The sequence below is a fragment of the Pavona decussata genome, unplaced genomic scaffold (genome assembly GCF_977016875.1).
Source record: "Pavona decussata unplaced genomic scaffold, jaPavDecu1.1 SCAFFOLD_11, whole genome shotgun sequence".
NCBI classification, from domain to species: domain Eukaryota; kingdom Metazoa; phylum Cnidaria; class Anthozoa; order Scleractinia; family Agariciidae; genus Pavona; species Pavona decussata.
Window position 1 is genome coordinate 2,671,170 of NW_028145434.1, and position 16,331 is coordinate 2,687,500.

General features: G+C 39.0%; 2 protein-coding genes and 1 long non-coding RNA gene across 2 annotated transcripts in view; 2 read left to right on the forward strand and 1 right to left on the reverse strand.

Annotated features, from left to right (window-relative positions):
* The window catches only part of LOC146488192 (uncharacterized), a 256,677-nt gene that overhangs the window by 92,032 nt on the left and 148,314 nt on the right, over nt 1–16,331 (reverse strand).
* Nucleotides 1–16,331, forward strand: part of LOC146488194 (uncharacterized) — a 140,109-nt gene that overhangs the window by 13,358 nt on the left and 110,420 nt on the right. The gene's annotated exons all lie outside the window — the stretch shown is intronic.
* Nucleotides 602–16,331, forward strand: part of LOC146488197 (platelet-derived growth factor receptor alpha-like) — a 16,765-nt gene continuing 1,035 nt past the window's right edge. Inside the window, exons 1-11 of the mRNA XM_085122015.1 lie at nt 602–941; nt 4,122–4,421; nt 5,962–6,279; nt 7,260–7,410; nt 7,858–8,063; nt 10,155–10,339; nt 11,548–12,006; nt 12,796–13,260; nt 13,520–13,731; nt 14,427–14,467; nt 15,455–15,551. Coding sequence (XP_084978141.1) covers nt 6,180–6,279; nt 7,260–7,410; nt 7,858–8,063; nt 10,155–10,339; nt 11,548–12,006; nt 12,796–13,260; nt 13,520–13,731; nt 14,427–14,467; nt 15,455–15,551 — 1,916 coding nt within the window. The 5' untranslated portion in view covers nt 602–941; nt 4,122–4,421; nt 5,962–6,179. The remainder of the gene's footprint in view (nt 942–4,121; nt 4,422–5,961; nt 6,280–7,259; nt 7,411–7,857; nt 8,064–10,154; nt 10,340–11,547; nt 12,007–12,795; nt 13,261–13,519; nt 13,732–14,426; nt 14,468–15,454; nt 15,552–16,331) is intronic.

The window sequence follows — 16,331 nt, forward strand, 5'->3', positions numbered from 1 at the left end:
CCTTGGCCACTGGAAGCTAGATGGCAGTGATCAGGACATAAGGTTGGTCAAGTACTGTACATTTGAGTGACCAGTGAAACCTTTTAGTTATTTGTAAGAAAAAGGTTCCGTTGTAATTGAACTATATGTTTCGAACAACATCATCCTGTTCAAGGTTGACATGTAAATTATTTTAGCTAAATTAAGAATAGAAAATTCGCCAACCATTGTTTGTCACCACAACCGACTGTTCATACGTAAAATACGGATAAAATGGAGTTTGGCATCGGATTGGGATTTGATCATCAACGTTTAACTATGAAAAGAAAACCAGGCAAACTACTAATCAATTTCCCGAGGTTATATTGTTAAAGATTGAAAGGTAACACGTTTCTTGGCTGATGTTTTTTGCTATCTCAGTTTCAGTGGTAATCCATCCTTTATCGAAGGGTGGTGTCCAGGAAGGAAGGCTCCCATCTTCGACCGATCAAATTCGTTCGCCACTGCTCCGATAATCTATCTCAATCGCAGGAGTTTTACCATTTCCTGTTGGATAAAACAAATGAAGAGTGTGACGGGCGACCAAACGATTTAAAACGACTGGAATCAACCATGGCAGTTTTATTTTGGTCTTTTCAACCAGGGGGTCGCCTTTTGTCGCCATAGCATCAGTGATGAGTGGTACTTAACTCAGAGTAGCGTTAAAGTTTTTTTGAACATTTGGACGCACGTGGCAGTCACGTGGGATCACAAAACTGGAAATTCGACAATTTATGTTAATGGTAAAAACGTAGGTTACCGTACGATTCCCCCCAGAGAAGTATCCTTCTACCCACCCACGGGAAAAAAATACAAAATTGGAAATGATGGCCACTGGTACGATCACCAGTTCTACGGATCAGTTATGGATCTTTATGTTTTTGGCACGGTATTATCACTGGATCAAATCAATAAACTAAGAGGTTGGTGTCTAATTCCACTTTATAAACATAAGTCACTGGTTACATTTTAACTCTTCGTCGTTACAGAAGTATAGCTTCGCTTTTACGGCTAACGCCAAACGGGAAACGTCAAGGCGATGCATAAACTTGTGTTTCTCGTACTCACTTCTCTCTTTTTCGTGTTTGCTCGATAGCAGTCGCCTGCTAGATGGAGATAAGCTTAAACCAAAAAAAGCTTCATTGTTTTTCATCAAAGAGAAAATTTCAGCCTGGCGTTTGCCGTTTGCCGTAAACGCGATGCTAAATCTCTCGCCATTAGTTTTGATTGACTGATAATAAAACTAAGCCCTATAATCTTAAAACCGGCTCAACTACTCGGTCTGGAGTTTTATTTTTAATTTAAGTTACTTGTTTTTTGAGGTCTTTAACCCATTTTCCGTGGGTTTAGTCATCCTTTTACCATGGGGAAGTATTAAAAGCTAATTTAAAAACTACTAACGTGATACGAGCAGACATGTGTCGTTGAAAACTGCTTGTGCGAGGGACATAACCGTTTAAGTGTGGTTGCGCGAAATATCGATGTCGCAATTCATCGCATGCAACATATCGGCTTCAAGTTAAAAGAAAGATCGAAGGTACCAGGCTCAAATCACACTCAGAAAAACTCTAGTTCAGCTCGTCTACTCGCTCGAAGTAAAGAACTAGTCCTCCTTTTTCTTTGAAATTATTATTAGTTTGAATTTTAATTACTAGTTTTAATTTATAAATATTTGCTTCAAATTAATATTAGTATTAAAGGACGGTGCCTCCTTTTGCTATTTGGAAAATGTTCTACGCATCTCGGGACGATCCGAAAGACCCTGATTTCGTTAGGACGGCGCTTACTTAATCAAAGGTATTTTCGCGCCGTTGGGTATGCGGGAAAAGAAGATCTAACAAAGGTATAATTATAAAACTCCAAAAAGAAAATTGAGGGTAACTACGCATTCCTCAGAGATAACTAAGCTTGAATTTGAAAAAAAAAGAAACATTTAATACATTTATATATACATATATCTGAGCTGATTTTCCAGAAGGTGGCTACATAAATTAACGTTTTTGTTAACTTTGCTTAAGATATATATTTATTTTTATTTTTTTTTAGCGTTTCCTATTGAATTTCACATCAGCAGGTAAATAGATTACAAGGGTCATTGGAAGAAGTTTGTGAAACAAAAATCTAGTTCTCTCGCCCCCCCCCCCCCCCCCACCCCCCTCGTGTCTGTTTATGGCACAGTCAGCGCCATTCTCTCACAAATGTCTATAAACCACACAACGATTCGCTTTGAATTCGGCGCGCGCTCTGAGCTCAAAACAAATTCATTAGACCTAGCGTTTTATTTGGCTTCCTGAAGCAAAGTTTTCCCGAGGACATCATTACGTCTATAGTGAAGGGAAGAAGTCTTACGAGTTCAGTTCCTGCCTCGTCTAATATGCTTCCTATGTCTAGTTCTCTTTTGAGCTAAACGGGTAATTTTTCAGTTACTCGGACGGGAACTAAGGATTGCATATTGTGGGCTTTGCTTGAGGAGGTGACAGTCTTTGACCGTAGGAAGTAGGTCTTAGGGACGATTTCTAGTCGGGAAACGTGAAATTATCGAGAATTAATTACTCGGCCAAAGACTTAGTTTATTTTCTTGTTGAAAACCGCTGTATGTGTTTCCCGTACAAATTTTCTGTCAACATCAGGGACTCAAAGCAAGAAAGAAATGGCTACGATATTCTCTTCAAAAAGTGTGAGTTTGAAAAGCTACTCGATTTTTTTTCGCCGTTGTTACTGTAGCGTTGTTAGACTAGTAATCGATTAGACGAGAAGTGCGATTTTGGGTCGGATTTCCGTACTCAATGTCATAAATAATTTCCAGATGTGCGTTCGGCGTGATTCGCATTGCGTCATGAATTTAGAATGAAGACGGAAAACCAATTTAAAACGCTGTCTTGCTCCGATTAAGCCGATTCTGTTGTGGAAAGCTAGACTTAAGCGCTTAAAGACCGGGTTTTGGGTGAGATTTAAGATTCGTTGGCGCCGTTAATTGAATTGCCAAATGTCACACTTGTTTAGTCAGATCACAGGTCATATTCCATTTCACTCAGATGTCAATATCACGTCTAATTCCAAAGAAAAGCCTCTCTTTTCTCTTGCATAGAATTTCCTGACCTTACTTTCTTGTGATGAATCGTAACTAAAGTATTGTTAATGACTAGCATATTCCTTCAGCTCTACCTCTCTACAGAACAACTACAGTACAGCGATCATTTAAATACGGGGGTACCTCTCTGTGGAATAGTCTACCTAAGGAGATTCGGGATATTAGCTCTTTAGACTCTTTTAAAAAACAAATCATGAATCGCGCTTTTTTAAATTCGTAGAAAATAATTAATGATTGCAATGCAACTCTCATGATGTTGTATTTTAATTCGTTGGTAGTTCTGAGGATGTGTAACATACGCATTATCCTTTATTTAGTATCTTCTTACAGTATTTATATTGTATTTTGTTTCTTTTATATATCTCATTCTAATTGGTTTCTGAAAAACCATTAGTGGATGGAATCAATAAAGTTGTATTGTATTTTTATCCCTAATACGCTTTTTGGATTTCAAAATCTCTAGCTAAGATTTGCTCTTTTCCTGCATAGTTATAAGCCGCGCAAAAATACTTCTTTGTTAGTAGGAACCGTCCTTAAGCCAGCGACACACCTGGCAATTTTATACGCCGAGTACGGCGAATTTGAGCGCCACCGATTGATGTGGAAACATCTGGCGATTTTTTTCGCCGATCGTGGCGACGTGGCAGTTTTGAAGCTGATGGGTTGGCAGTTGGCGATTTGAACCAATAAACGTAGAAAATCGCTGGAACGGGTACATTTGGCGAATGCCGGCGAATTTAATCGCCGATATCTGACATACCAGATATCGGCGATTTTATACGCCGATCGTGGCGATCGGCGAAAATCGCCGAGTGGGTCGCTGGCTTTAAGTGGATTACCTGGAAACCTAACTATAAGAAACAACTAAATGCAACTCCATCACAAGCCATAAGCTTTCCAAAGAGTGTGCTTCAGATGATTGAACACTTATTAATTACTAATCTGTCAACCTTTTCTTTCACGCTATTGAAAACGTTAAGGTAATCATGTTTCTATTTACAATCCTTTGCAGGTGCACCTGTTATCGTAAACAAGACCAAAGAAGTTAGAGGTGGAACCGTTCCAGTCAAATGGGAGCCTCCCATGGAAAGGATATGCACTGTTGTGCAGTACAACGTCAACTACAGAGAAGTAATTTTGCATGCTGAAAAGGGCCATTGGAACTCAATTACTGTCAGTGGAAACACCACCGGCTATACCCTTCACCTGGAGTGTTGGAAACAGTATGAAATAACTGTCACGTCATTTTATTCACACGGAGAAAGTGACAAGAAGGACAGCAACACGTGGAACTTCAAAACTGGAACTAAAGGTAAAGGTTGGTGCTTAACCCAGGTTCCCGTGACACTAAGGAGTACCTATGGGTATTCAATATCCTCTCCTAGATGGGGTACTTTCATTTTCGGGCAAAAATCATGATTTTGGTTTCCTTGGGTAATCACAGTTTTAACACCGCAGATGATTGCTACTCATTAAATCTTTTATCAGGGTCTCCATTAGCAGCATGCATGGTTGTATAATAACTTTTGAGGCAAGATTATGATCTAAATGGCTTTTAGTTCTTTAGGTTTTATTCAGTCCGCGGTTTGTTAGCTCTTCTGAAACCAACAATAGGAGATGTGAATAAAGCAGCTGCAAAAATAAATTTTAACTAAAATACAAAACTTTCTTCAAAATGATCGCTAGACCCGGTCATATTCCAATTAAACTGATTGTCTCACGGTGTGTAGCATGGGTGTGGTTAGCGACGTTTCCCCGTCTTCATCAGGCGTTGGTTTCGGCTTGCTGCATGTGGATTAGTGGTAAGTATCTCATTTTGATCCCTTCCACACCGACACACATGAGATAAACGATCAAGTCTGATCAATCATTCAAAACTCTGATGACTAACATTAAAATAAACCGTTTTTCAAAGAACACAGTAACATTTGATAAGGTTTTACCAGTTCTTAAGGCGCAAATTGTGTCAAAACTAATAAATATTATTGTATTGTTTTGAAAAATCATGCAATAAATCAATAAATGGAAATACAGTCGAACCTGTATATAACGACCACCCTCGAGACTTGAGGAACTGGCCGCTTAATGCAGGTGGCCGCTTAATACAGGATCACTAAAAATACTCACAGGGCGTTGTCTAATGTCAATTTTAATTGCGTATCATACAAAAACATTTCATGCAAGGAAACAATAAAACAATTAACACTCTTTCAAGCGATCAATACTTTAAACAAAGTTCAGTGCCAACTTGTAACTTAACGGTATAATATACGTAACATTGTGTAAAAATACTGTACAATAAATTGTCCTCTACTCTTCTTAATCTACGGTATACATTACTGTATTTCTATGACAGTGAAAAGCGTTAACGATACTAAACTGCTGAGTATCAGCTTACAGTAGCTTTGTACATGTTATTTCTTTATAGTGATGCTGGATCGCATTTTAAACACAATAAAATACCGCATAAAATGACATAATTTATGGCTTAGTTTCCATTCAAGGGTGGCCGCTTAATACAGGTAAAAATAACAAAGAAAGACAAACATAGGACTGCTATAGGGTGGCCGCGGCCGCTTAATAGAGGTGGCCGCGCCTAATACAGGTAACAAATACAGCGTTTGTATGAGCGAAAAATCGGGACTTTGAAAACTGGCCGCTTAATAGCGGGTGGCCGCTTAATACAGGGCCGTTATATACAGGTTCGACTGTACAACAAGCTACCCAAAGGATTTCTTAAGCCATTTGTGAGTTGTATGGGTAGAGATAGGCATGGGCCGGAGAGTTAGGCGTTTTGGAATGATTTTCTCCGCAATCAAATAAAATTTTTTTTCTTTTTAAACCTTGTGTAGATACATCATTACCTCCTACCATAACAAACAGCGAAACTGAAACAGTGGAATGTGATGTCAACGTTACTTGGATGAAGCCTGTTGATAACGGATGCCCACTGACCATGTTCTTGCTATACTATTGAGAGGTACAGTCACATGAAACAGGAGCATCCTGGCAGGAACTTAAAATCCACGACAATTTGACGACTCATCATGTTCTTCCATTAAGATGTGACATGCAGTATGTGATCGAAATGTCGGCCTGGTATGAGTTGGTCGAGAGCAACAGATCGAGAAGGTGGAATATAAGAACAGTCTCATGCAAGTTTCCAAGAAGTAAGTATTTGAATCCTTTTGTTTGTTTTGTTAGATAGTCGAGGGTATGCGCTTTATAATAACTTCATATACTGAAACTGAAATCCACATGCTAGAAGGTGCTACTCCAGATCTTTTGCCATTTTCTGTCATGTGTTCGAGTGCTTTGCATATCCTGAGATACTTAAATGGTATTTCCTTATGTGAATACCAAGGGGTTTTTTCATTCCGGATTGTTCAAAGAAATCACAAACAATTCGATGAATCAGAAGAACGTAATAGGGTACTTTCCAAACCAATGGGTCAACTTTAGCCACGGCATGCAGCATCCGAGTCCTGTGTCTGTTTTACACGGGGTCTTAAAAAGGAAACAATTATTGGGGATTGGGGAGGCGGATGAAAGAGCATTATCTGAAACAGCGTCAAAAAATTACAGGGTCTACTCTCGACCGACCGTCCACCGACATAACCTTACGGTAGATGTGTCGGTCGACGTGCCCACCCAAGGAGCCTATTGTACACATGTTCCGGTCCAGCTACACTTCCCTACCAAAATTCGGTCAGTACCTACCGGGAACACAGTATCCACATGCGAGTCAAAAGCAGCAAACACACGGACATTTATAAAAGATACTATTGTCCGATACTATCAGTTACTATGTGCGGCTGATTTTCACGCCTCCTCTCAGAAAATTGAACAACCCCAACAAATTAGGTTTTAGGCAAAAATGAAAGATCTTCGGCCGACCGTTTAAAAAAAAACTCCCTGAACAGAAATGCGTAACAGTACCAAGAAATCCCCTCCCCACTCTCACCCCATTCATCCCAAAATGATAAAATCTCCTATTCCTATTTGATAGTCAATCATTGAATTATTAAAGTTCGTGACGGGAGATTATGTGACTGGCGTCATTTCTAATGTTAGTTTAGATTCGATTTAGACTGAACAGGGCAATAAATTAACTTCCTCAGTAACAGGAAACATTGATAATCATTTTCAGACGCGAGCTCTCGGACATCTTCAGCCTTGACGATTGGTTTAGTATCGGGGATGGTTGTCCTTCTTGTGATCACTTTCATTGTGGTGACATCCTGGATTCATAAAAACGTATTAAAAAGGAAGAAGTTGGCTCGTGACTCGGAATCCAGAAGGTATTTAAAATTTTATATATCTTTTGAACATTTGTAACTATCTTTCACATAACTTTTATTTAATGGATACATCACAAGTTCAAAAATAGCAATCTCTATGTTCCGTTTTAAAAAAATATTTAGTCTGATTAATGGACAAAATAAAGAATGCCAAGACTTTTGTCATTAGGAATTAAATTGTTTTGTTTTTGCCCGAGGGACATGCAAATAATTCTGTCACGTATTTGCTATAAATTTCATGTTTTTTAGTCAGATCAGAACTTGTTGTTTTTCTCGAAGTTTACGAGATGGTTTTTTGGTATATCCAAAGTGAAGTTCGACGGACAATGAATACAAATCTTGACGAAGTGGAGTCTTGTGGACAATTAAGGCCCAAGATGTCAATCTTCCGTAGCCGGACGAAACTCGACCAATCAAACTAGGATAATGTAGTTTTTCGTTTTATAGATCGAAGTCAACCATTATACCCCTTCTACGATGGGAGGTTCTACCGCAACAAGTCGAGTTCAATAAGGAGATTGGTCGTGGTAAATTTGGTAAAGTGCTCAAAGGTGTATTCAGGGAGTCACCTGGAGTTGAGGTGTTTTACAAGTCCAGAACTCAGACTGTCGACTTTAAAGAAGGTCGGACAGTAGCTGTTAAAGTGTTAGAAGGTAAACGATTGAAGATATATTAACCTTTTACTTACAGGATCCAGGGGTTGAAACCAAAGAGGGATATGGCGGATAAAATGGGGGCGGGGGACTTTTATTCTTGCCAGTGCTAAAATGGGTGTCCCACAGTACTTGCTGAGTTATTGAGGGAGTCCTTGAAATTTTAAAGTGTGGCAATGTCTCAAACAAAGAGGCAAAATATACATGCAGTGTACGTAACCCCAGTATTTTGGTGAAGCCAAGAGGTATGATTTATAGTGACACTGTATTTCCATTTCTTGAAGAGAGGATTATTTATAGTGCTATGGAGATCCCAAAATGAACGTATTTCAGTAATGCAACGGTAAGTGAACAAAGCTGTTGGAACTCTAGTTCTACAAATGCAGCAGCGGGTGAACAGTAACTGGATCTGAAACTTTACTCTCCATGTCTTTAGCATTTTCACAACGTTAAAAAAAAAGTGGAAGATAACACTAAATTACACGGTCCAAACTATAATTCACATGTTATAATTACTCAACGAGAGAGTTTGCCGGTGAAAGATATCACACATAAAAACGAGCCAAGCAGAAATGCCAAAAACCCAACAAGCAGGAATGACCTAAAATAAACTGCTAATTGTCTGTTAGAAGGCAAAAAAGAATAATGCCAGAGATACATTCATCACAACTAAAAAGTAACCTATATAAAATATATTTTAAAATATTTCACACTGGTATGTACATAATGTGGGTCCTGTCAACCCTTTAATATTTCACGCGAAATCAAGCATATCACCGGTTACATCTGCATGTCGGACAACCACACTGGGACTGTATAAACGAATGTACTTTCATCCAGTGAGGGACCAATCTTTCATCTGTTCAACTACATAGTTTGTGGAATGCTGGGGGAAGGTGAAGTTTGGGTTCTCCTCCACCAAAATTATATATTCACGCGCAGACAATACTGCGAGCTAAGAAGGCAAGCAATGTGTCTCAGAGGGTAGAGTTTAGAAGGAATTTGGTGGCCCTGGATCGGGTTACACATATATCTCATGACGGAGTACAGCTTATGGCCACTACACACAGTCTCGGACAATGTTTTCTTTAAAAATAGCAGTATTAATGATAACAAGACATGAGCCTCATCCGGCCCACACAGCACGCGAAGTGTTTAGCCCGGTTTCTGTACGTAGGATGAAGCATCTGAGAGTAGTACTGGATGGGATGCTAGTCGATTGCAAGGTTATCCCAAGCATTTTGTTACCATTACTACTGTGCGGAAAGAAATAATATGGAGAAAAGTTTCTTTTGTAAGCAAATAATGCCATAACAGGAGCCAGATCGCGAACAACGGACTGTATATTTGAAATGCAAAGCACTAACCACTACACCCCTAAAAAACGGGTGTGCATCGATACCATATAATATAATATATTATATTTTAGTGTTTTTTTTTCGGGGTTCGGGCGGGGGGGGGGGGGGGGGGGCATTGAAATATTTACCTAATGAAATTGGCGGTCTTAAAAAAATTTTATTAAATGGGGACATAAAAAAGTAAGAAAGGTTTCCAATTTCTCCCTCATCACCCCAACACCCCTCTCCGATGAATAATAAACGGTTCCTTAGGCTTGATTGTTGGGATCTAAGAAAAGTTAAAGTCAAAGCACTTAAACGACCTTGCATACAAAAGTTAGATAAGCCAAGGTCAGGTCGTTGTAGCGCAAAGATGGATCAGTAATGTTTTTTTTTTGGAGATAATGAAACAGTTGGTAGAATGTTTTGGTTTTTCCTTTTCATTCTCAATCTATATTTGCACTAACCATCGCTTTGCTTTGAAATTAATTTTCTTATTTTGTTACTCCGGTATATGGTCGGAAGTCGGGATTCTGTAATTAAATGTTGATTTGTTTTCTTAATTTCGCAAGAAGTTGTAGCTTATTTTCCTACAGCTGCTTATAGGAATTTGCACCCCAGTATAAGTGCTAACTGGTGAATCAGTTATGTAATTCACCACACGCGGCGCAAGACCCAGAACAAAGTCACTGTCAAAAGACAATCAGACATCGTATTCAAGCACAATTCTAGTTCCAATTTTTTTCATTTTCAGACTCTACAGATAAAGAAGCAAGGGACCATCTTCTGGAGGAAATTGAGTTAATGAAATCGATTGGTTCTCATCGCAATGTTGTGAGCATGTTGGGTTGTTGGGTTAACTCAGAACCTATCTTTCTGTTGCTGGAATATCTTGCATACGGAGATCTACTGAACTGGCTTAGAAGAATGAGGCAACAGGTGAGATGAATAATTACGATATACCGTAGTGAAGGGGTCATTCCTTTAAGGAACTACCATGGAATTTATCGGAATGCGCATCATAGCATTTAGAGTTTAAGAATGGTGATTTGTTACAATTCAGGATGTTTTAATTACCCCAGTTCAGCTATATAATTGGTGAGGTACAAGTGTTATTTAAGTAGAGAGAAGAACGTATTACAGAAAAAAATTTGGCTTCTTGTTATCATCATTATTTTTAAAATGTTCTCTAGACTTGTCTACATATACTGACGTTTGTTCTAAAAGTGGTACCTCGTCAGTATTGAAATAAGTTCGCGCAATGCTCAGAAGCCAAAATTCTCGTTGTTTCAAGAGGGTCGACCGTTCAAATTTCTCCACAACCAGCAAGAGTGGTTTCATCTACGGTGCCTATTAAAGAGTTGCTTCGAGTTCGCGCTTTATTTGGCTGGTTATATACCGTTAAAAGAAATCAGTCAAACCTCTTTAAGAGTACAGTCTCTGTACATCTCAGTATCACGGAAGTGCGTGAACAGAGGTTGATAAAATGGTGTCTTGGACCCAACAATCTCCTCCGTATTGAATATGGAGATATGACATCCGTAGGAAGAGGTTTGGCTATATGTTGATCTATTAGCGCCATTGAACTTGCCTTGAAAAAGGTGTTCGAAAAATTGGAAATTAAGATGCTTCTTATTTTCTACTAAAATATTTCAAATATGCCTTGAAATGAAGAGGACAGCACTCAGCTGCCTCTATGCGTCTCAGTGGTATTGTGCATTTGAAGATCATAACAGTTCTGTTGACGAATCAGTGTACACACTTTCATGACAGACAAGACTTAATATACTTCATTCTGTGGTTTTAGTCTCGTATCCTTGATTAAAGAATAAGTAGAGAGCTTTGTAGAAAGGCCATCGAGGTGGTTTATAAATCAGCTCAAATGCGTGACTACTCTATCTTTTATTCAAACGCGAAATGGTTACCAACAAACATGGATAATTCATCCAGCGTGCGTACGCATCTATTGCTTGCTTTGGGCCATGTACTAACTTGAGTCCATCTTTCTGACCCCTTTGCAATTTTTTCAACTTTTCAAAATGGTCTAAAAGTTGTTTGAGTAAGGTTATGAGTCACGACTTGACATTTTCCCATCTACTGGCAAATCTTCTTTCTCAGGTTTTCTTTCTTTAATTTTCCTCCTTTAGAAAACCTATCGAAAGTTTTACGATAACGAGGGACTTACACATGATGCTGAAAAAACGCAACGTGGCACTGAAGATGACTCAAGATTATTGCCATTGGCTGAAAAGACAGAAGAAAGTGAGGAACTGTTGTGCCGTAAAGAAAAAATCTCTGCAAGTGGGAATACTGAAGACGGCGGAGGACACTTGGATGCAATTGAACTGCAAAATTTCAGTGCAGATGTTAACTCCAATGTACGTTTGGACGAAAACGAGAGAGAAACCAAGCACACAGTTTTTCGTGGAAAGCCAGCAAGGGATGAAGCCGTGAAGATGTATGTTCAGGAACTGAATTGTTCTTTCCATCTCGTTAGTCCAGAAAATGAAGAGGATGGAAACAAAAGCAAGGGAGACAAGTCTCATGACGGCGAGGTCTCACCGAAGGAACTCACTCGTTTTGAGGGGCAAATGGCACTGGGAATGGTAAGTGGCTTTTTAAAAATATGTTTGTTTGTTCGAATTACTATCACTTCAACTTTAGGTATTAGAAGCCATGCGTTAGTTGATTTGTCCTTAAAAACACCTTGCGCATTCCAGTAACACATCAAACATTGCAAGGAAAGATCAATTGAACGTTTGAACTAATTATGTTAAGTTATTTTTACGTGGGCATGACTTGTGATTAAATAATAGCTTTGTCCCATAATTTTGTCACTACTTACTGGTACAGCTAGTCTTCATCAGGCAATGAGGTTGACGGATTAGACTTCGACATTTATAACGCAAAATTTGGCTGTCAGTGACGGATTTCTACCCTTAGTTTCCGGGGATAAAACTCCATTTTTATGCCTAAGAGCTCAATTCACAGCAACCCTGTTTACTTCTGGAATTGTTCATTCCCAGAAACTGAGCTTTGCGGTGGAAAAGTAATGCGGACAGTTTTTGATAGACAGAAAAACATATAGCCGTTTTAGTTCAATTACCAAGAAGCCAAGGCTAAGGTAGCGTCTATAAATCAGCTCAAAACACGTGACAACTGTAGCCATTTTCTGATGGTGACTTAGATAGTTTCCCTCAATAAATTTATCCATAGCTTCACGCTTATGTCGTATGCTCTAGATCGACCATGTATTACAAACAGTTTAGAATGGTGGACTGAGTGCTCGCAAACATTCTCAAACTAGGCTATAATATAAACTTTTGTATCTTTTCACGTACCGTCAAATTTTCTCTTTTCAATTCTTTCTTTTTCCTTTGATTTTCATACTTTAGAAAAGCTATCAAGAGTGTCACGACAACGAACGATTTACACTCAACGCTGACAAAAGGCAATTTGACGCTGAAGATGATTTAAAAGTGATACTACTGGCTGAAAACTCTGCCGAGAGCATGGAATTTGGGAGTTCTGAGGAAACTAAGGATTCAAGGAGTGCTGAAAGTGGAAAGGAACACTGGGATATCACTAAATTGCAAATTTCCAGTACAAGTGATAACTCCAAACAACTTCTTAATGAAAACACAAGCGAAAGCGTTGACGCAAGTGGCTGTGGGGAGCTAAACGTGGATCACGCTGCAAAGGATTCCAAAGACTTGGCGTGCTCTTCTCAGTCTGTACATGAAAATATTACTCCAGAAAATGCAGCGGATGGAAACGACAGCAATGGAGATGAGCAGCACGATAACGATTTCTCTCCAAAGGATCCTCTTCGTTTTGCTTGGCAAATAGCACGGGGAATGGTAAATAATGTTCATTTGTTTTTTATGAGTGTCACTGATAATACACATATGTTGTGTGGGTAACAGTTCAGCTTTAAATACTGTCATGTGACCGTTTCTAAGAATGAAGTTAAGGTCGGGAGAAGAGGAGACTTTTATATTTATATATTGGTGTTGGTAGAACGTATTCATTGTCAATCGCGATTTCTTTGTGAATTCCGTAGAAAATTCATTGATATATCGATCTAGTATGGATTAATTCATCAATTTTCTGCCACAGAGCTTCTTGTCAAGTAAAGGATTTATTCACCGCGATCTAGCGGCACGAAATATTCTCCTCGGTGAGGGCAAAGTGGTCAAAATTTCTGACTTTGGACTGATGCGCCACATTCAGGAAGACATATACAACGTCAATAAAGGAAAGAAACTCCCCGTGAAATGGATGGCACCCGAGGCACTTTTTAACAGTGAATACACTACGAAAAGCGACGTGTAAGTGTTGTGACATGCATTTTAATTAGCCATGTAGTAATTGTTACCCAGTAACAAGCATTAAGGGTTTTATGTATTTTGCACAATAGGAAACGTTTGTGCTCTTTACTACTTTTACTTCTACCTCTACGAGCAAGCAAGATCAAGCAAAATGCTGGGGTGTGATTGGCGCCTTAGTTCGGCAGTCCATGAGAAATTAGTTACTTTCTATTTGTTTTCGGGCAAGGCGCGCACCGACGTTGAAAGTGCATAACCTTTTTTCATATCTGTCCAATGGTAAATGTCTTTTTTGTATGAAGGAGCCTCTGCGGAGGAGAGAGTTGTAATAATACCCTCAGAGTTATAGAGATGGGTGGGCTATATCCATCTAACATAGATCACAAAAACATGGCCTGTCTAGATAGCGTTAATGGTAGAAATCTGGAAGGAAGTGTGGATGGAGATTTCGTCATACACACTCAACAATGTATGCGCAATAATCGAGCTGTAAAACTCTAACTCGGGATTCTTTTGTAATTTTTACAAAAAGAAATCTCTGTGCAGGACGACAGCCACGTTGCGGGTTTTTATCTTTCTTCATGTATAATAATCATGTGTTTTTCTTTTCTGGACAGTTTTTCTTTTATGCCTTTTCACGAACGTCTTACCTAGAAGACGAAGATTATTCATGGGCATTTATCCTGTAATTTTTTCAGATGGTCTTTTGGAGTTCTGCTGTGGGAGATTGCCACAATAGGTAAAAAAACAAGAAAAAGAATGAGTTGTATATTTACCATTTGTAAATTCTTTTAGGGCTATGCAGTGAATAATTGATTGCTATTAATTGTCTGACTGCCTGATTGACTGACTGGCTGACGGATGGACGGAAGGACTGATCGATTGATTGACTGACAGGTCTGACTCACCCACTCACTGACTCGCTAGCTCACCTGATAATGATTGATCATGACTTCAGATCAGTTGACGGTGATTGTGGGTCAGGAGGTGACTGGTGTGGCCAATCCAGGTCCTGAAGGCCTGCCTACACGTAGGATATGTGGGCGAGTGCTGCAGTTGAATTGGTGACAAATAAATTAAAACTCTGGGCTACTTAGACAGCCACGATTCTAAGCGCTTCTATGACGCTATCTATTCTGTGTGCAGACACCAGTCTTTCGGCTCCTCTCCCCTCCTCAGTTCCGAATGACTGACTTGCTGACTGAATCATTGACTCACTCATCCACTGACTGACTCATGCCAAAAAAAACATGACTCAGTGACTCACTGAATGATTGACTGAATGACTTACCATCTGGATGGCTGAGTGACTGACAGAATGTTTGATTAACAGACTCACTGAGTTGATGACTCACTGCTTGCTATTTTTTTTTCACTTGTTTGCTTGCCATGGATTAATCGATTTATTGAGTGAAAGGTGATGATTAGCTGATACCTGTCTGCTTGATCGACCGAAAAGATATGAAAGTCAAGATGCGCAGTGTGCAAATTATTGCAGACAATGATCTTATTGTCAGTATGCTACGTTCCCTTTCCTAAATGGAGAAAAGTGCTGCAAATCATTAAAATAATTGTTAGGTCTTAACCATGTCACAAATAGGAAACAAAAGTCATTTCAGGCTAAAAATCAATTCATGCAGCGTCAGTGGAGGGTACAATGCACCAGGGTTTTTATATGTACCAATCAAGTATAACATATCATTAATAAGCATGATTTTATTTCAAGGAGGAAATCCGTATCCTGGATTAGACAACAAAGAGATGTACAATCTTCTTAAGACTGGTTATCGCATGGAGAAACCAGACTCGTGTTCTGATGAGTTGTAAGTTGTTGTTGTTCTCTTTTTATATGAGATATCTTTAATGAAGCTGATACTTAGTTTGTTGGCAATGTAAACGAATACCCAAATGTCTATCCATAGGAGCTTAGATAATCCATTTCGTTTAAAAAATGACCGAAACAATCGAGGCTTTTTTTAAAGAGAGTGCCCATAAATTATTTCACCACCATCATATATAATCATGATCATCCGACTTATGGTATTCCGCTATAATTGAGGCTTTTTTTTAAAGAGAGTGCCCATAAATTATTTCACCACCATCATATATAATCATGATCATCCGACTTATGGTATTCCGCTATTGGTGTTAATTGGACCAACAATAGCATGAAAGTCAGTGTCCACTGTTTTTCTATGCCTGTTACTTTTCCATTGGTGTCCCGCTTGTACCTGCAGCACCTTCACGGTTTGAATTATTCGCTGTCAGGCCTGCATTTGAGAAGGCCTTTTCTAACCCATTTGATACACATAGCTTAAGTATACCTTCCTAGTCTTTTTCTTCAAAGAGTGACTCTGAGGTCTGGTCAGGTCTTTTCCTTAGTCCGGTTTTCCTTACGCAATGGAAGCACATTATTAGAAGAATACAGCGAGAACTGTTACAACATTAAAAGAAGGTTAAGGACGATCCTCCTTTCCAATCGCTTTTTCTTTTCTTTTTTTTTTTTTTTTTACTTTCCCTCTCGTATAGCATATATATCACCATAATACCACCATCGCTAAATTCGCAATAGCGGAGCGCGAATTCTTTGACAAGCATATTTC